Here is a 21,047-nt window from a genome sequence, read left to right on the forward strand (position 1 = left end):
TACAAAACAGAAACTTCAGGTTAACAGTAATATATGGAAAATGTGGGTGAAAGGATTTCAACCCTAAAGATCAAGAATTATCTCAGATAGATAGGTTGTTCAGCTACCAGGTTTTTCTGAGTATGAATCAAGTTACAGATCTCTCAGGAACCAAATAGACTAAATATCCTTCCGTACAGATCCTTTTTGAATATATAAGCACACTGCAGTAAAGTACGAATCAGGGAATGTAACAAAAGGCTTCCCTACAACAACCTCATATTTCACCCACTGTTAAGGTCAAAACAGAAAGAAAACATGATTTGTTCTAACGGCTAGAGAAGTTAATTTGCACACATACAGCAAGTCCTCTCTTTACCTCAGACATCAACATCCTTACATGATCTTCTCTATGTCTATCTGCTTTCACAGGATGATTCAACAATCCCAAAATTCCTAATCCTTCAGACTACTTCATAAAATTATATCATACATTCTCCACTCAGATTGGATTATCTTAAAATATATGTTTCAATCTGCAATTATGTGATGTTCAACTTTCAGTATATAGGAAATGTATTTACCCAACATTTACACTGAGTAATTATTTACATTGTTCAGTGCACTATAAATAAGTTTGAAGAAATATTCATTATACATTTTTTTGTATGCACTTCTGTGAAAAACAGATGCAAAGTAAAGGACAACGGGCCCGATTCACAGAACTAACTTAAGACAAAATCCTAAACTTACTACTTTTGGTATTCAAAGAAGTTAGGATTTTGTCTTAAGTTTGTCTTAAGACAGACTTAAGACAGACTTAAGACAAAATCCTAACTTAAGTCTGTCTTAAGTTTGTCTTAAGACAAACTTAAGACAAAATCCTAACTTCTGTGAATACCAAAAGTAGTAAGTTTAGGATTTTGTCTTAAGTTAGTTCTGTGAATCGGGCCAAATGATGTTAAACAATTATACATTGGTACATACAATTACATTTCTCTTGTGCTGGTAGTTCCTTTTCGGGTGCTGCTAATGAATGGAGTCGACTTCTCTTAATCTTGAGGGCAACCTGACCAGTGTTTTCTTCACACAGATTAGAGGATCATCATATTCTTCACTGTAATATGTGTAGAGAGCACATCATTGAGCTTCTCTTGATACTTATATATTCATGGTGTGATTTTTATGGGGTGGTCCTTGTAGTCAAATCCATATTACACATTTTATCTCATCATCGGAATTGCAACAATCATAATTCCTGCAAATGTTGTTAATGTCATATAGTTGCTCTCTGCTCTTGTGGCTAAATTGTTGCCATGTGTAACCCTTGTATTGCAAAGATCAGTGCTGCAGCAGGAGATGGTGATGTAAGGTCCAACTTCACTATTTTCCTTGCACTGGACAGAGCAGTCTTGAACCACACTTTCAGGCCCATCAAATGGATCAGCTGGAAGATAAATGGTAAAACATGAAGCACTTATTTGCTGATGTCTGTCATAGTTATCCAGCAACGATCTGCAATGTTATCACTAAGAATATTTGTATTTGGCACTTTAGGTTTTAATACTTTGCACATGTTTAAACCATTGTAGCCCACTATATAAGCACATGTCACAATATTCCTCTCAGACATTGAAGGGGAATATGAGAAACAACTGGTAATAAAATATGCCTATTTTCTAATGCAGATAGCTCTATCTGTTCTTTTTCAAAATATTTCTTGGTTATGAATCACTGTAGGATTTGTGAAAAGCTCTACATAATAACTGTCTCTATTCATCTCGTAATTGTTATAAAAATAACATCGTCCTTCTTATGAAAAGAATGAGAGGTCTGTATTAAAGGTGGCATTCATTACTATACTACTATAATTGCATTGTTACTTTGAATAGTTTATTTTGGCAGTGCTTATAGTCACACCATTGTTAACATAGTTTAGAATGTACATATTATTAATGTTAACTTTTATGTCATGATGCTCTCTAGTATATTGTAACATATGGGTTTCATGCTAGTTTTATTTGGATGGTATTTAAAAAGTATTTTATAGTTGTGGAATAGTCTCAGTAATTGGACTAGTAAAATGCTGTATTTTTGTTTTAGATGAAAGGACTATTGCTGCTTTGTTGTGGTAGTTAAAGTTGAATATGAACCTAAACGCCAATATTTGACTCCTTTTCAGTTTCGTTGTTTCAGTTACTACATATGCTTTGTTTACTTTTTATACGTGGCAACCTTAAAAATGGATTATCTATATTTATATTTTTTTCAGTAGACTTCTTTGTTGTTTTGATTGTTTATCTGCCATTTTGGCAATTATTGTTTTTCATTATTTACATTTCTGGTGTGGTGACATTAGGGACAGTATCTACTAATTTTCATTAGTGTTCCCTTCTGTTAGAAGTGCTGTACTAAAGACAAATACAAAAAAGACAATATCGTTAATACTTTTTGAATGACATGCTTTCTTCAATTAAAGGTACCTTTTATTAGTCTTTACACAAAGAAGCAAGGTATAATGTATAACCTACTTCATGTCATAATATATGTGTATTATAAAGTTACAGTTCAGTCACAAAGCTATGATAAGGGAAAAGGCATGATATTTGCAATGGCATTCTGTTTCCTGTTTTTAAAGTGAGTGATGTCCATATCCTTGTAAATATTGGTGTTTTATTTACTTTTTGTCGGTCCATGTTTTCTTTTGTAACTTGGAAAGTATTTTACAGAATTGGATTTGTAGCCGCGTTTCTTCCTGGCACTGTTTGGATCTCTTCTGCCCGTCGTACCGCAACACCCGCAAAACTTTGCGCACAAGTGCGCATAAAGCCAGCACCAGCGAACAGCGGCGGTTGTAGCCGTGTTTCTTCCTGGTACTGTTTGATTCTCTTCTGCCCACCGGACCGTAACTCCCACAAACCTTTGCATGCGGGCATGTATAAAGCCAGCACCTGCGACCACGGCGGTTCTAGCCACATGTCTTCCTGGCACTGTTTAGATCTTTTCTGCCCGCCGGACCGCAACTCACACAAACATTTGCATGCGGGCGTTCTAAAAGCCAGCATCAGTGCCCCCGGCGGTTGTAGCCGCATTTCATTCTGCCACTGTTTGGATCTCTTCTGCCGGCCTGACCACAACTCGCACAAACCTTTGCACGTGGATGAGCATAAAGTCAGCATGGTGTGGGATGTGGGCAGGCCACTCGTCCATTCCTGTTGGAGCCTGGAGGAGGCTGGGCTGGGCTGGACTGGGCTGGGCTGGGACCCCCTATAACAACGCAGACTCCATTAAGGTAGTGTGCGCAGATATTCTTATTTCTTTCACAATGAGTAAGTGCAAGAGTCAGAGTGAACAAGCGGGCGGGGGAATTGCTGGAACTCTCGATGCATTCTTAACAAGGGCGGAGTCTGTTATAACACATGATATAGAACTGAATGAGTGACGCCTATCTTGGGACCCTACTCTTCAAAAGCAGTCTGTCTTGGGGGGCAATGTACACTGCGTGCTCCCACAAAACCTCCCTTACTAGAACCAGAACTAGGACCAGGAATATTCACGGACCTGAACCCAAAACCCAATTTCTTCTACACCATCTAGCATGTCAAGAATACCCACCAGGGGCAAGGGCCAGAAAAAGCACCCAGGCATTATCCCTAGGCCATCAGTAAAGAGAAAAATTAGTGGTGGTCCCCAGAGACCGAAACCAGCAAAAATCTCTAAATCGGCCAAAACAAGGGGGGCTGACGAAACAGAACCTGCTCAAAATGGAGCAAGTTCTCCAGTACCCCTATCTTCGTTCCCGTTGACGAATGATGACGACAGGTGGCAGCAACTAGAAAATATGGTCTCTACCATGTTGAATCCCATCCTGTTGAAGCTAAGACAGATTGAAGAGAAGTTAGCACACCTGGACCCTCAGGTCGCAAATACATTTCGTAGCCTTGAGACATTGCATCTCAGGAACGGACTCAGCACTGGCACAGGGACGATGGGGCCCCGCAGATCAGAAATTACGCTGAACCACCGTCCAAATACTGATCCTGCACATAGTAATCTGGTCAACCTCATACACTCCTATTCTGATATCCATACTAACACAACTCACCATACTCGAAGGTCTACGCAACAGCCAAATGCCCACCTGGAGACCCTGGTAGGGGAGGTTCCGCAAAATTTCCATCCTAATAAAGCATTGACAAACCAGCTCTTAACCTCACCAGGGCCGAAGAGGAGGGCTAACCACCCAGGAGGGTCCGACTCATGGTCGGAAGCATGACCACTGGACTTCAGACATTGCACCTCCCTCCGGCAGCATCCTCACATGTATTGATGTTGGCAAACGTACCACTTTTGAGGGAGGGTCAAAAAGAAACAACTGACCAACTAATATCTAAAGCCCTCCATTGGCTGACCAGTCGACTGAACGAGGTGGGGGAAGGGGCAGCTGTCTCTCTAATCAAATCATTATGGCTAGAAGGATAGGTTGGTTGGGCACTTCAAGGAAAGAGATGCAGGGAGATTGTGTGGTGATACATTTCAACAATTAAATTGTGGTTAGATCCCTCCTAGTGTACCTATGTAAGGCTCCCCCTAAGGGCTCCCAGATTACTGTTTTATCACTGGAATACTTCTACAAACCTCTTTTCCTGCTGGTTGCAGGAGGTAGACCCCACCAGAGGGACCCAAAGACATGGTTAAATCCACCAAGAAATTTCAGGGCATTGGGGCTGAGGTTGGAGAATAGATTTGCTCCTCTATCTGATCTGAAATCATGCGATTGACAACACCCAACCGAGATAAAATCTCGAGACGCTTGCGTCAGTCATGATATTCTGGTCCCTGTCACTGAAGGGAGCCCAAAGATAGTTAACACACAACTGGGGGCAAATAAAACTATTTTTAAAATAGCATCATGGAATGTGGCAGGTATTGTCCCAAAAGTGGGTAACGATAACTGGAGAATATTCTCGCAAGACCACAACATCGCATGTTTCCAGGAGACATGGTGTACGGAGACAATCTTCTTTGATGGGAAGGCATACTCAAAAGTGCTCCTAAAAGAGCTAGAGGCATGGATAACAGATAGCCAAATCATACCGCAATACCAGACAGGATTTTGACCGAACTCGTCAACAATGGACAATGCCTTTGCATTATCATATCTGGCAACTAAGGCCACAGAGGGCGCTACCCCTCCATATACGCCTGCTTTGTTGACTACAGTGCTGCTTTTGATGGTATTGATCACAACATTCTGTGGGCAAAATTTGCAAAGTTGGGTATACCGAGGAAACTCCTGGCAGCCATCATGTCTCTCCACACTGGCACTTGGATCCGCACTAAGCTCACACAGGCAAACGCAACAGCCAAGATCTACACAAATAAAGGGCTAAAACAGGGCTGTGTGTTCGCACTAACATTGTTCAATTTATACACTGCGGACCTGGGAGATGTTCTTTTAAAAACAAACATCTTTCTACTCAAATTGGGTCACTTTAGACTACCAATCATGCAGTATGTGACAGCCCTGTCATTTTGGACCAAACCAGAGTAGGCATGAAAAGGGCATTGGAGACACTACACCTCTATAATAAGGAAAACAATCTCCAAGCCAATGCAACTAAAACTAAGGTACTGGTCTTCGGCCATAAACCAAAAAAATCTTTATTGGGCTGGTATCTCGGACCATTAAGAATATCCACCGCAAACAAGTACACCTACCTGGGAGTACAATTCTCAGACACCAGCAGAACAACACTACAGGCCAAAACACTGAAAGCAAAAGCGACCAAGGTTACACGCACCCTATGCCGATTACACCTGAAGCTTGTGAGCCATTCAATGGAGGGCATACAATGAGTAATGCAAGCCAAGCTAACTCCAACAATGAGCTATGGCCATCTTGCTTTCCTGGGCTTGTTGACCAACAAATTAGAGCATCTGCACATCAAGGCTTTAGGAAAGGTTTTCAAGCTGCCATACTCGACAAGATGCACATTGATTCAACTAAAGTTTAATTTACCAGCAACGGACATAGAATGTAAAAAATATATAGTGAAGTTCCATCATCATGTGATTAAGGCAAGCCGAAGTACTTTCAGGAAAGCACTCCAAACAGTATTCACCAACAATACTAGTCGATGGGCAAGGTACCTCACGTCAGCCAATAGAACACTGTGCCTTCCAGCTGATTTCAAAACGGACACTCAACTGCCAACGGACAGCTTAAAAAATCTACTAAAGAAGCAGGAAAGATCATTTCAAGACACCAGTATATCGAAAGGATTATAGCTATTCGTAGCGCAGAGGACCTTGCAAACTCACACATAGCTACTCTATGCCAACCATACCTGAAAGCAGGACGGGGCAGACAAGCTCTGCAGACTGTTTTGAAGACCAGGTTTCTAACTTTACCAATACAGGCCTACAGGGCACACTGGAAACCCCCGCCACCAGGAAACAGTGGATATTGTTTGTGCCAATATCACACAGAATCTGCAGAGCATGTCATATGCTGCTGTCCAGTCTTGTTAAGCCCGATGAACAATGTTCATCCAAAAGAAAGTAAGATCATGCAAGGAGGCTCTAACATTTATTTATACCACCACAGTCTCAATGGAGCTCGCGAGTGTTGGTAAGTTGTTTGCTGTAGCTGGAAAGACTCTAAGCAAAATGCATACCTATTAGATGAACTAAAACATTGCACTGATTTGTGAAGTAAGAGCCATCTGTTGTTTTTATAACCCTTTTTATATGTTATTTTAACTAACCAAAGGTTTTTTTAACTATGAAAGTAATGTTGTACGTATTTGTAAATGGTTTTAGGTAACCATACAATAAAGAATATTCAATAGTCAATAGTTGTTTATGGATTTAATAGATGTGAAAGTTAATCAGAAGTCTTTTGCAATTATATCTGGGGCCAGAAAAATGTGGGGCATAAACTAGCTTATAGGCATTCTTATTTCAAGAGTTTTGTTTTTATTTTTGAATACCTGACCAGTTCTGATATATTGCAATATGTTTTCACAGTCAATTAGCTTTACATTATGCTTTACATTATCACATCACTATCTGTTCTGTTTTGTGATAGGACACATGTGAGATAAGTTTTAAGTTGACATTTTCCATGCTACTTATAGACATTTTGGCATTGCTAATTGTTGACATTTTGAAGACTGGTTGGTCTCTAACCTATGTTAATTTAAAACGTACTTGTATGCTTATCAAAAAGCTGACCCTCCTCAGATTGTAGAACTTTGCAAATTCTTGAATGAGATTCATTCACTTTCATGTTCGGCAATATAAAGCTAAATTGGTGATTGACAACCCTGTTACACTGACGTATTCTAGACTGTTTTCCTGTTCAACTGGCTACATTAGTAGGCATTGTAAAGTTACAACTCGTTTATTTAGGGCCATATGTAGGTAGCTAAATACCGGTCGGTAACTGCCAAAAATCGGTAATTATCCCTTTACCAACCGGTATTAGCCTTTTCTAATGTAGGAGGCAGGTTTTAAGGATTCTGTAATTTACAGATTCCTTATTTTAAGGGAATCAGTAAAATACTGAATCCTTATTTTAAGGAATCAGTAATTTACCAAATCCTTAAAAGCTATGTAGGAGGCACTCAAGTGAGTGCATATTTGCTTTCAGGATTCGTTATTTACCACCAACTACAAGTTGGTGGTAAATACTGAATACCTATAAAAAAGCAATATTTTGCTTTTTTCAAGGTGCTATGTGGCAGACATAGGGCATGTATGTGCGCCACATGTGCACTCATGCACGATTCAAGAGTGCAACAGGGTGTCAATGTGAACCCTGCCACCCTTGAATATGCTCCTGCTATTATCGATTCCATAAATACCAAATCGGTAATAGTGAATGGCTTCCTAGTCATTCCTGTGGGCCTCCAGGCCCATAGGAATGAATGGGAAGGTATTTCTTATTACCGAATCGGTAATAAGAAATATTACCGAATCAGTACATTTTACTGATTCATTGCCTACATCACATTTACCAATTCCTAAATACCGAATCGGTAAAATTCGGTATTTAGAAATCGGTAAAATTAGATTCCCTACATATGGCCCTAAATGATGATACTCCTTTAGGTGCTGCCACTATGCAGAGTAGTGATGAAGTAAAGTGTGCATTTATTAAATTGGTACTGACTTTTAATAGATTCTGTACCCGGTCCCATCTTGGTCACTTATGTACAGATGATGTTGCCACATACATGTGAAACTGTTCTGTTTTTGTTCTACTTCCTCTTTAATGTTTTTTATAACAATTTTAAATTCAATATGGGGTGTCATTTAGCTGATCTAGGTGAATAGTGGGATCATTCTCTTCATCACACAATGCTACCATTTTGTTCTCCACTTTATCCATGTCCCTTGCTGCATCATTTCCAATGATGTTTGTAATTTCACCAACAGGAAGCTTTAGGTGTCTGGGGAGAGCTCATGTAATGACCTAGCACAAAATATAAAGATACAGAAAATGGGCTATTGACAGCCCCTTTAAGCCTTTGGCTACTGTGATCACTTTAGACATTGGCTAAAAAGGTTAGCAATAAGTGCTGGGATAAGTGCACAGCATTTCACGAATGTGAACTACTTAAAAGGTAGTCCACACACCGATATTGGCTTTAATGCCTTGTGCTCAGTTTTGTTTGTTTAAATTGGGATATTCTAAATAAGAAATAGAAAAATGTTTATGGAGATGAAATGTCAAGAAGACATTTGTGTGGCTGTTTGTCAATCAGGTGGCAGCAGATATCAGCTTATTCTGACATTAGTGAAATGAAGTGTGAATCAAACTGTTGTGTTTGTGCTATGGAACTAGGATAAGGCAGGTCTTTCCTGCAGCAGCGGTACAGGAGGAGTTAATTTGCCATGATGTGTTTCATGATCAGTGGTGTAGCATGGGTTCCATGTACACTACATTCTGGTCCCTGATGTCACTGTACCAGTTGCACCATAGATATTTTCGCCCCTGTTCATTAAAAAATGGTATATCCTGTCGAACTAGAATCTTCAACTTCTACTAAGACAAAAAATCCTGAAATAATGTAAAATCAATCATTTGTTTTCACTTTTTCAAGATTTTGAGATTTACAGGCAGGTGTACGTTGTCGTACTAGGGGTGACAAAATAGGTTCTTAATCAAAATCATATTCATACTCATGTTTCGCAGAAACACGATTGTCTTGCACATTGTGAATACTCCAGAACAGTTCTTCTCCACAGTGCACTTGGATTGGGAACCCGATGAGACACACTCATAGCACTTTAAAGCATGACCTATAATAGAAAAAAACTGGCAGTTAATGTTAATGTCTGCATTATAGGATCGATTGGTTTATTGATGTTCAACTAATTAAAATCATAACATCTTGACATAAAAACATACGAATATGATAAGACAAAGTAAAAACAATATTTCATGAAAGAGTAAATGTCAAGTTGTTGATCACTTTAGGCTTCCCATTCCCAGTTAGCCAACATCGCACATATGCTTTTGCCTAACATGGTGTTTGTCATTGAAGCTGCGGGGTCATGTATAGAAACGTAGGGCCCAATTCACAAATGTAAAGTGATAAGAAAGTCCAACTTTATGACTTTCGGTATTCACAAAGAGCATTTACTATAGACTTATAAGCCACCATAGCGGGCTATACCAGCTATTAAAGGCCCTCTCCAGCGTTAAAGGCCCGAGCCAAAGGCGAGGGCCTTTAACAAGGGAGAAGGACTTTAATAGCCAGTATAGGCCAACTGCAAAGGGCTATAAGGCTATTAGAACATTCAGCCAGAGCTGTGAACAAAGAAACATTGGAATGTTGGAGTTGAATGAATGAATGAAATGAATGAAAATGGATTTTTAAAGCGCGAATTGCTGCCCTGAGGCGTCCAAGCGCTAGAGGAACCTGATGGAAGTATGAGAGAGGTTTGCAGACCGGGAAGAGGGAAGTAAAGCTGAGTTATTAAAGAGATTTGAACAGGTGTGTTTTTAATTGTTTGCGGAAAGAAGCGAGGTCAGGGTTGGATCTCAAATGAAAAGGAAGGGAGTTCCAGATCTTAGCGGCGTTGAAGGCAAACATCCTTCCGCCTGATCTTGTCCTTTTAATTCTAGGGACTGTTGCCATAAAAGCCTGGCTAGAGCGCAGGTCTCTGCCTGGACGATATTGACTGACTAGGCTACGCGTGATTTGGGGCCCGAGTCCCAGAAGGCCTGGTGAGCAATACACATTGCCTTAAAAGTGACTCTCTTACGCACTGAAAGCCAGTGTAGGCTGGTCAGTGCCTCTCTGACTGGCGTTCTGCGTGGGATCTGCAGTAGAGTGCGGGCAGCACAGTTTTGTACTAGATGTAGTCTCTTTAGTGTGTACTCTGGAGCACCCAGATAGAGGGCGTTGTTAGAGTCCAGTCGTGACTGTATTTTGCCCTGTATGGCTGTCTGCTTTGCCTCCATTGGGAGCAAAGGAAGAACTTTCTTCAATGTCCTGAGCAGTCCAAAGCAGGTGGTGGAAAGCTTTGTAGCCTGAGTGTTAAGAGAGAGACTCCTGTCCAGCCATACCCCTAGGCTTTTGATGATTTCTTTCGGAGCCGGGGGGGGGGCCAAGACAGGTGGGCCATAATGAGTTGAAGAGGGTCGGATCAGCCTGGCCCAGGAGCATAAGCTCCGTTTTGTCACCATTGAGCTTTAGTGATGACAGAGTCATCCAGGCCTTCACCTCCTCCAAGCATTTTGTTAGTCCACCTGAGAGTGGCTGTTGAGCCTCCTGCGCTAGTGAGACCACCAGCTGGGTGTCGTCCGCATAGGAAATGATCTTAACTCAATGCGGACGAACTACCTCAGCCAGTGGCCTCATGTAGATATTAAAAAGCGCAGGGCTTAAAGAGGAGCCCTGGGGGACTCCACACTTCAGGGGCATGCTAGAGGAAACTGTCTGTCCGTCAAACACCTGGAACGACCTGTTGCTTAGAAAAGATTTTAACCAGAGCCAGGCCTTGTCCACAATGCCGACGCTCGAAAGGCGGTTCAGTAGGGTGTTATGACTGACCGTGTCGAACGCCGCGCTGAGATCAAGGAGGATCACTGCCACTGATTCTCCTTGATCAAGAATTTTCCTGGACTCCTCAATGACCATTAGGAGGGCGGACTCTGTTCCATGCTTAGGTCTGAACCCTGTCTGGGTGGTGTCTAACAGCTGGTTATCTTCAAGAAAGCTAACCAGCCGGAGATTGATATACTTCTCCATGATTTTACTCACCTAGGGTAGTAGCGAAATCGGACGATAGTTGGCAAAGTCCAATAGGTCTAGGTTTGGCTTTTTTATCAGTGCTCGGACCATTGCCTGTTTCCAGGAAGGAGGGACAATGCCAGAAGCGATGGAGGCATTCAGAAGGTTCTTGATGATAGGTAGGACCGTCTGAGATGCTAGCAACATGGCTTCTGGAGGTGCCGGGTCAGTTGGAGATCCGGATTTTACTTTCCAAGCCATGGACTCCACCACTTCCAGATCCATGCAGGGAAAGTGGTCAAGCGTGGGTAAAGAGGCTAGCACAGGGTCTGTCCCCCTGGTGTTATCCTGAACTGTCAGAGGAGTAGTGGTGCATAGGAAGGAGGTGTATATTTTATTTACTTTGGCCGAGAAAAATTCCGCCAGGTCGTTGCATTGGGAGACAGATTTTTCCTCATATACACTGGGGGGGGGGGTGGTTTTGTCAGTTTTTGCAGAGTTTGAAAGATTTCCCTGGGTTTAGATTTTGCAGCTAGGATCTTGTCAGAAAAGTATGCTGCTTGAGCAGCTTTTACTTCCTTTTTGTATGCTTTTATTTCCTCTCGATATCGAATTTTTTCCTCCGTGGAATAGTCTGAGCGCCATTTTCTTTCAATTTTTCGGCATTCCCGCTTTTTGTTCCTGAGGGCTTCCGAGTACCATGGTGCTGTTTTGTGGGAACGTTTTACCGTAGATTTCTTAAGAGGGAGGATGGTTTCGAGGGAGTGCAGGATCCAGTTTTCATGGGCCTGGTTTGCCAGACATGGATCTTCGTTATTAGGGGGAAGTTCTTTCATAAGTTTATTTGTCCATTTGTCCACTTGTATCTGCGCCCAGGATCTAGCATGTCTTGTCATAGGTGTTACCGGGATGGGTTTCTGGGTGGACCAGGTAAAGGGCACCAAAAAATGGTCAGTCCATGGGAGAGGGAGTGGGGGCTCAACCACGAAATCCACACAGTTACTGAAGACTGGATCTAAGAGGTGTCCTTTCACATGAGTTGATGTATTTACTCGTTGGATGAGTTGTAGCGCGGCCAGGTCATCGGCTAGTGTAGTAGCTGTGGGATCCAGTGGTGAATCAAAGTGAAAATTAAGATCGCCTAACACAGTGTAGTTGGCGGCAGTGCTAATGCCTGGCGCCACTATTGCTGGTAGGAGATTATGAAATTGTTTGGGGGGGCCAGGGTGGCGGTATATCAATGTGCCCGAGAAGCAGTGGTTGGGAGAAAGCTCCAGCGAGAAAGCTATGCTTTCACAATCTGGGATGTTTTCCGAGATGAGTCTGCAATGATATTGTTCTTTAAATATGATTGCTAGTCCTCCCACTCTACCCTCCGGACGGTCTTGACGGATGATTTGATAACCAGAGGGGAGGGATGCTATCACATCAGGGTCGGAGTCTGACGCTAACCATGTTTTGGTGAGAAACACTGCGTCCGGCATACGCTCTTCCAGTAGGAGGGAGATTTCCACCTTATGTTTAGGCAGGGATCTGCAGTTTAATAGGAGCATACAGTATTCATGCTTCAAGGTTTTGGTCTGCCATATGTTAAAAGGGGCGTTACATTTTGGACGAGTGGCTGGAAGGGACATTGCGTCGAGGCAATGCCTTGCACAATCCTGTCCCAAGGGCCTCATGCCGTGAAGAGCGTCTGCGCTGTAGGCTATGGACTGTTTAGCCTGAGATGTAGGGGATGTGGCCCCTGGCCCGGACTCGGTGCGGACGAGCGTAGACGAGCTTGCCTTATGCGCGGCTTCGGCGCGCATTCGACGCGCCCGCTGCGCTCGTCCGCTGCGCTTCCTGTATAGACACATACTTTATAGGAGGCAGCAGTAGAGTAAGGGGGCGTGGCCTATCCAGGTGGGCGTGGCCTGTGTCCTGGTAATGGCGGCAGGGAGGCAAACAAACACTCGCCGGTGGCAGCGTATTAATCAGCTGTCATCGGGGGTTCGTGGCAATGATTAGTGCTCAGACGGTGAGTGCAGCAAGTTTAAAAACACACAAATCAAAATTACAGTTTTAAAACGCGATTTCGCGCTACTCCCGGCTCAAGCCTCAGGAGGTTTCACAATAGCAATAGGCAGCGCTTGCATTCAGCGCGCTCTAAATACCGAGTGGCGAGGAGGGGGGGGCGTGGCCTATCCAGGTGGGCGTGGCCTGTGTCCTGGTAATGGCGGCAGGGAGGCAAACAAACACTCGCCGGTGGCAGCGTATTAATCGGCTGTCATCGGGGGTTCGTGGCAATGATTAGTGCTCAGACGGTGAGTGCAGCAAGTTTAAAAACACACAAATCAAAATTACAGTTTTAAAACGCGATTTCGCGCTACTCCCGGCTCAAGCCTCAGGAGGTTCCACAATAGCAATAGGCAGCGCTTGCATTCAGCGCGCTCTAAATACCGAGTGGCGAGGAGGGGGTGTGTGGCCTATCCAGGTGGGCGTGGCCTGTGTCCTGGTAATGGCGGCAGGGAGGCAAACAAACACTCGCCGGTGGCAGCGTATTAATCAGCTCTCATCGGGGGTTCGTGGCAATGATTAGTGCTCAGACGGTGAGTGCAGCAAGTTTAAAAACAAACAAATCAACATTACAGTTTTAAACGCGATTTCGCGCTACTCCCGGCTCAAGCCTCAGGAGGTTCCACAATAGCAGAAGTGAGAATATAGGATCAGGTGTATGAAACCATTTGCGTTCGCAAACAGGGCAGATAGCAAAATTCGGTCATTAGTGAACGCAAAATGGCCTTTCCCAATGTATGAAAGGGTTTGCATTAGCAAAATTGGTAATTGCAAAAATGGGATTCCTTATTTTGCGAATACCAATTTTGCGAATCTCAAATTGGGAATTTGCAACTTGGTAATCGCAGGCCAGTATATGAACCATTAGAAAATTGCAAATGATTCAAAATGTATAATTTTGCAAGGACAAATTACTACCTATTCCAATCAGGCGGTAACCAGGTGCAATCTATTTAAGTAGGCCCAGAAAGCCTCAGAAAGTTGCTCAATGGCAGCAAAGTACCTCATAGCGAGGAGGATGAAGATACAAGCAGCACAGAGAAGGAGGAGACAAGAACACATTTTCAAAGGGCTTCTAACCCTATTTCAGTAGACAGAGGAAGAAATCAATGACAAATATCAATTAGACTCGCTACAATCCTAGATAATGACTGTCCTTCATCCACTACTGCAGCATCAGACTTGCAGGACTAATGTCATTGCCACATATATGAAGGTCCTAGGTTCACTGCACCTATAAGCTTCAGGGGGAGCTTCCGGGGGTGATAGCAGTAGCAGAAGAGGGTCTTCTAAAGTGCCTTTTCGGGATTTTTCAATGCCTTCTTGGACGCATTAGTCCAGAAGATCCACCTTTACATTAGATTCCCTACTACGCCACATGAATTGCAGCACACCGAACTAGATTTCTACCAGATAGTTCAATCCCACCATGTAATTGGGTGCATTGATGGTACACATGTAGCCATTTGTCCCCCCCTCCCTCCGGTAATGAGCACGTGTTCAGAAACAGGAAATCCTTTTATTACATGTACATTCAGGCAAAATTCCCTGGCAGTACCAACAATTTATTTAAATTCAGATACAGTGGTATTTACACACGTCTCCTTGTGTGTGAATTTGGCGAAGGATACCTGCTAGGTACATGCATGTAAAATAGTCTGGTAATGGTGAAACAGTATAGTTGACATTTATTGTCTTTTATCCAATAGGTGACAGCGCATCTGCTCTGTGCTCCTTCATACTCACCCCATACCTGAATCCTGCAACTCAAAGTGAAATTAAATACAATACTGTGCATAAATCGCCATGCAATGTGATAGAGTCGACCCTCTGCTGCCTACATAAAAGTGGAGGTAAACTGCAGTATAGGCCGAAGACATATTGCAAAATTGTGGCCACTTGTGCCATGTTGCACAACCTTGTGACAACCAATGGCATACCATTGGACCTGACGGTTTCTGAGTTTGATGATGAGGATGAACCACGTTAACCTCACAGAGCAGCAGAAGGTGCAGGGCAGCAGATGGCAGAGAGAGACATGACAAAATAACATGAAACTTTTTTGATGAGACAATGATTCAGGACTTATTTTCTACTGTGTTTTATTCACCTTAATCTCAGGTAAACTGTATGCACACAGCCAATGTCATCTTACATGTGTGTAAATTTTGTAGGAGAATAAATATTCTCAAGTAATTCCATTTGAAAGCAGTGTCCATTGAACATATATGTATCTCTACTCTATTAATCACCTTTCTAAAAACTCATTATATTCACATCCATTATTTATTCACATTTTTTGACATGATCCACAGTTGTATAATTCATTGACAAACATCAATATACATTATTATAATTATATCATGTGCACATCCTCCTCTTTCTTATACATCATGTAATTACAGAAAAATATTATGACTGTGCAGAAAATTTCATGCCCAATGCATTTCTGGATTCCAGATCCCTTCTTCGGTCGCTATTCTGAAACAGAAAAGATATAACGAGATAATGTAGTACAAGGGTAAATCTCTTTATCAAAATAAATCTAATGACCTGATCATGTTTTATGTATCATGCCTTCTATTATGTTGGTGTTCTTTAACATTGCATGCTGTGTAACACTGCTTCCTCACTGTCTCCTGCACCCAGTGTACTTGTTCCAGCTAAAGTAGCTGTCTGTGACTGTTCTACAGTAGTGAGAACCTGCATCATTACCCAGGCTACATCAGAACTGCAGTGAGCCATTTCCACCTGCATGGCCACAGTACACCTGGAGAGGACAACAGTGGCATTGCTCAGACAATGTATTCCCTTAGTGTCACCCTCCAAATGCCCTATTAGGTGGTGACTTTGTCTGTGTTTGGAGGTATTCTCCCTCTGCATGATGTTACAGAGGTCTCTAATGGCTGCTGTCATGTCCCTGACACTTTCAGCAATTGCCCTATGGCCCTCTGCCACTGTGTTGATCAACTGCATGATGCTGTCCTTAATGTCCGCCATGTTGTTTTTCAGAAACACCAGCTGGGTTTGCATTGACCGCATGTTTTTCAATTTCAGGCGCTGCACCTTCACCATGGTGACCTCCAGACCAGCAAAGACAGAGGAGCCCTATCTTTCCTCAGCAGCACAGTCTCATGCTATTGGTGCAAGTGGGACCGGTCACTTTGGGTCTGTGCCCACTCATCTGGCCTCGCCTGCAGCTCTCCCTGACTGTCTACTTCAACCTCCTGTGGTGGAGCCACAGTGCACTCTTTTATTCTTGGTGCAGGTGTTGTTGGCATGTAATGTAAATAAATTGGTGACCAGGTCACAAGCCAGGCGCACAGCATGGGGTAAAATATAACAAAATGAAATGTAGTTTTAGTGAACTCCAAGAGAGAAATGGGGACCGGTAACCATACAATCCCCAGAAAACCCTGGATAGCAATCCAGAGTTCGTCACAATATACCACACGTATCTCCCTGAGCTCTACACAAATAAACACCAAAGCAAGCTCTGCAAAAAGAAACAGTTCCACTCTAGTGCAGTAGTAATGTCTCTCGTTCTTGATGATGTATCCGTTGAAGTAAACAAATCCAATGTTGTGATTATCCAATACGTTTTAATGTTATTTTCTTCAAACAGATCCTTAAACAAACTTCTTCAAATCAATCCTTAACATCCTTTTACATGCTTCTTCAAATCAGTCCTTATACAGCCAACACGTGTTTCGTCAGATGCTATATAATTGCATCTAATGACTTTATCAGGGCTGCAACCCAGAAAATAAAACATATATAGGTAAATCCATCTGACACTAATGTTGAATTGATGAACCACACATCAATTAAGTAGGAAGTGGATTTAATGTAATAGCAGAGCAGGTACACAGCCAGACAGGTTAGCAGTCAGGAGTAACTAAACACATTGGAATACAACTAGTAGGAACACTCTGAATGGAATGTAGAATGAACAGAGTTAAAGCAACATACATGTATTACGCAACATAACACATCCCCCTTTGAACATTATAGAAATTAAACTTATAACTTGTGCCCGACACCACCCCCCATCTTAACAAAAAAAACAATTTGGAAATTGAAGTGAAAAAAAAAACATTACAAAGGAAAATTTTCAGACATGTAATCCGCTAACCAAACAGGAGGCTTTTTTTCACGCCTAGGGTTTCTAAAAACATTTACCTCTTCATCACATGCAGAACTAGAAGAAGTAGAAGCACCCAAATCTGATGAAATCTGGCCAGAAACATCTGAAACAGGACAACTGGAACTGGAAGTATTAGACGTCTCGAAAGCATCAGAAGACTTAGCACAAAACAAATCCTCTAAATCAAACAAATCAGATGACTTCTGTGAAGAAACTTGACAAGAAGTATCAACTTGAGGAGGAGGACATTTGGCAATCCTTTTGAGGTTCCAAACACGTCCATCAGAAAGACGAACAGAATTGTTTAAAACTTCAACAATTTGCATAGGTTCATAAAAACTACTTTCCTCCTTGGAAGATTTACAAGGTTTCTTGACTCTTACCCATTGACCAACTACCAAATTAACATCCTTCACCTTATGCTTTGTATCATACAACATTTTGCTTTTAAGATGCAAAGCTTGGCTCCTTTCCTTTACAACATCTTCAGACCAATTCACCACATTAGACTTAAACAACCATCCCGGAGTAAACTTGGTACGTGGATTCCTGCCACGCATAAGTACAAAAGGAGGAAAACCTGTAGCTTCACATATTGAGGTTCTGTAAGACCAAACCATCTTCAAAACTTAAACTTCCCACTCCTTATTCTTACCAGACATTTGAATAGTACTTTTAATAACACGGTTAAAGCGCTCAACCATTCCATTACTGTTTGGGTTGTATAGAGCAGTGGTCTTGTGCTTGATACCTAATGTATTGAAATACTCTTTTGCCTTATTAGAGGTAAATTGGACACCATTGTCACTTAGTAAAACTGAAGGAATACCTTCCAAAGTGAAAGATTTATCCAGAAATTTTAAAACAGTCTCAGTATCAGCTTTACTTACAACTTTTACAAAAGGCCACCTTGAAAACAAATCCATTAAGACCAAAATATATTTTTGCTCACAGCCAATGGGACCCATGATATCAATAGCTAAATGTTCCCAAGGAGAAGTAGGTGCAGTCATGTTGCCCATAGGAGGCTTACAGACTACTAGTGATTTGTCAGCTGTTTGACACGACTTACAGTTCCTTACAAACTTATCAATTTCTGCATCCATACCTGGCCACCAAAATGAGGTTTTAATAGTGCGTTTAGAACGGACTATGCCAAAATGCCCCTCATGGCATAAAGCCATGATGGACGACCGCAAAGTCTTTGGAGGTATTACTCTCTCTCCAAACCAGATGTTGCCATCTTGAACACATAAGTCTAATCTAACCTCCCAAAAAGGCTTCAAGGGATGCTTGCTATCAACTTTCTTCGGCCAGGACCCAGCTAGATGGAATTTCACTAAGGATAACTCTTCATCTTTCAAATACTCATCAACCCACTTCTGCTTCAAAATGCCTGCACCTTCCATATCTTGTACATAGGCTACCTGGAAAGAATTCCACAATTCATCCTCACATTCATCGAGTTGCTTAGGCATTCTAGAAAGAAAATCAGCTATACAATTCTCTTTGCCAGGCACATATTCCACTTTATAACAATAATCTTGCAGTTTAATAGCAAGTCTGGCAACTCTCGCTGAAGTGTTAACGGTACCTTCAGTAGTTAGGACTCTGAGTAATGGCTTGTGATCACAGCGCAAAATAAACTTAGTACCCCATACAAAAGCTCTAAAGTGATTAACTGCCCATACACATGCCAAAGTTTCTTTTTCAATTGTAGAGTATTTTTCCTCTGTAGGCGAGAGTGACCTGGAAGCATAAGCTACAATTTGTTCCTTACCATTCACACCGACTTGGGATAAAACCGAACCCAAACCTTTAATGCTGGCATCTGTGGTGATAATAGATTGAGCATCAGGATTAAAACTTTTTAAAGAAGCGATATTAGTAATACAGCTTTTGATGTCTTCGAAATCTTGTTCACATTCTACCGACCAAGCAAACTTTGTCTTGTTCTTTAACAGCTGTCTTATATTATATGTTCTGGTCGCAAAGTTTGGAATGTACTTTGAACAAAATTCGGCCAAACCAATAAAGGATCTGACATCATCTTTTCCTTTGGGAGAAGGAGCACATCTGATAGCATCAACTAAGTTAGGTTTTGGTTTAATCCCATCACAATCTATAACATGGCCTAGGTAAGTAACATGATCACTGGCAAAAGTACATTTGGTGTATTCAACTGTTAAACCTTTGTCATTCAGGATGCTTAAAACTTCATTCAAAGTGTTGTCATGATCTGCCCTTTCTTTTCCAAAAATGAGAATATCATCTTGAAAAAACTTTGTGTTTTTAACTGTGGAAAACAACCTGTGCATTAAACGCTGGAAAACAGCTGCGGCCGAAGCCAAACCAAAAGGCATCCTTTTAAATTGGTAACATCCTTGTGGGGTTATGAAAGCAGTGTATTTTCTGCTGTCTCTAAACAAAGGAATCTGATGGTACGCAGATGATAAATCTATTGTAGTGAACCATTTAGCCCCGTCAAGCAAAGCTAACATCTCATTAATCTTTGGCAGAGGGAATTGATCTACCACTATATTATCATTTAAATGGCGAAGGTCCACACATAATCTTAATTTACCATTGGAGCGTTTCACGACCACCAAAGGAGAAACCCAAGCAGACGCCTCAACCGGTTCAATTATGTTAGATGAGACCAATCTCTCAAGTTCCGTTGCAACGTCTTTTCTTAAAGCGATTGGCACACTTCTAACTTTGTGGATCTTAGGTACAGCAGAATCCTTCAAAATTATTTTGTGTTCAAAATCTTTTAATTTGCCAATTGTCTTTGAAAAAACTGCAGGAAATCTTTTTAACAGTTCCTCACCTATTTTGGTACCCTCATCCATCACTAAAACTTTTTCCACAGAGTTGGGGTCAAGAATAATATGTAAATCCCCTTGGTCTTTCCACCCTAAAACCGATGGACCTTTTTTTGATACATACAACTTGCCATATGATCTACGGTTCTTGTACTCAAATTTCAGCCAACGAAAACCAACAATATCAATATTCCCACCATTATAACCTTCAGGGTCAATATCTGGAGGAGACAGTTTTGGACCAATTCTGTCTACAAATGTGTTACGCCATATATCTTCATTTACAATCGTATAAGGCGAACCAGAATCAGCATATACCTTGATACGCACACCTCCTATATGTATCCAACATTCAGGTTTGTTATCAACAAGTAAACAACCATCCCTGATGTTGAGGAGTAGTTTCTTATTCAAGACTACAGCTCAATCTGATGCTTGGTCCTCATCACTAGAAGTGTTCTCATCAGAGGCAAGGTCCTCTTGAATGCACTTGACAGTCTTTGTCCTTCTTCTACATGCTTTAGTGTAGTGACCATACAGTCCACAAGCACCACATTTACTCTTTTTTGCAGGACACGACTTGGCAAACGCCAAATGTTCTAAACTACCACACCTATAACATTTGGGAGGTTCATTACTATACTTAGGCTTTGCCCATGTTTCATTCTTTTGTTTAAAATTACTGCTTTTTTTTGAACTTGCATCTATTTTAGCCACTACATCTTTATTGACACTTTCTGATTTTAGAGCACTTGCACATCTACTAGATGACTCAGCTTTACGAACTAA

At 41.7% G+C, this 21,047-nt stretch overlaps 1 protein-coding gene across 1 annotated transcript in view; it reads right to left on the reverse strand.

Moving 5' to 3' along the window:
• Window positions 1-967: 967 nt before the first annotated feature.
• The window catches only part of LOC147724779 (ly6/PLAUR domain-containing protein 2-like), a 103,772-nt gene continuing 83,692 nt past the window's right edge, over window positions 968-21,047 (reverse strand). The window contains exons 2-3 of the mRNA XM_086967065.1: window positions 9,172-9,291; window positions 968-1,426 (exon numbers count right to left, since the gene is read on the reverse strand). Coding sequence (XP_086823191.1) covers window positions 1,203-1,426; window positions 9,172-9,291 — 344 coding nt within the window. The 3' untranslated portion in view covers window positions 968-1,202. The remainder of the gene's footprint in view (window positions 1,427-9,171; window positions 9,292-21,047) is intronic.

Source organism: Lissotriton vulgaris, chromosome 4_1 (genome assembly GCF_964263255.1).
Source record: "Lissotriton vulgaris chromosome 4_1, aLisVul1.2, whole genome shotgun sequence".
NCBI lineage: Eukaryota > Metazoa > Chordata > Amphibia > Caudata > Salamandridae > Lissotriton > Lissotriton vulgaris.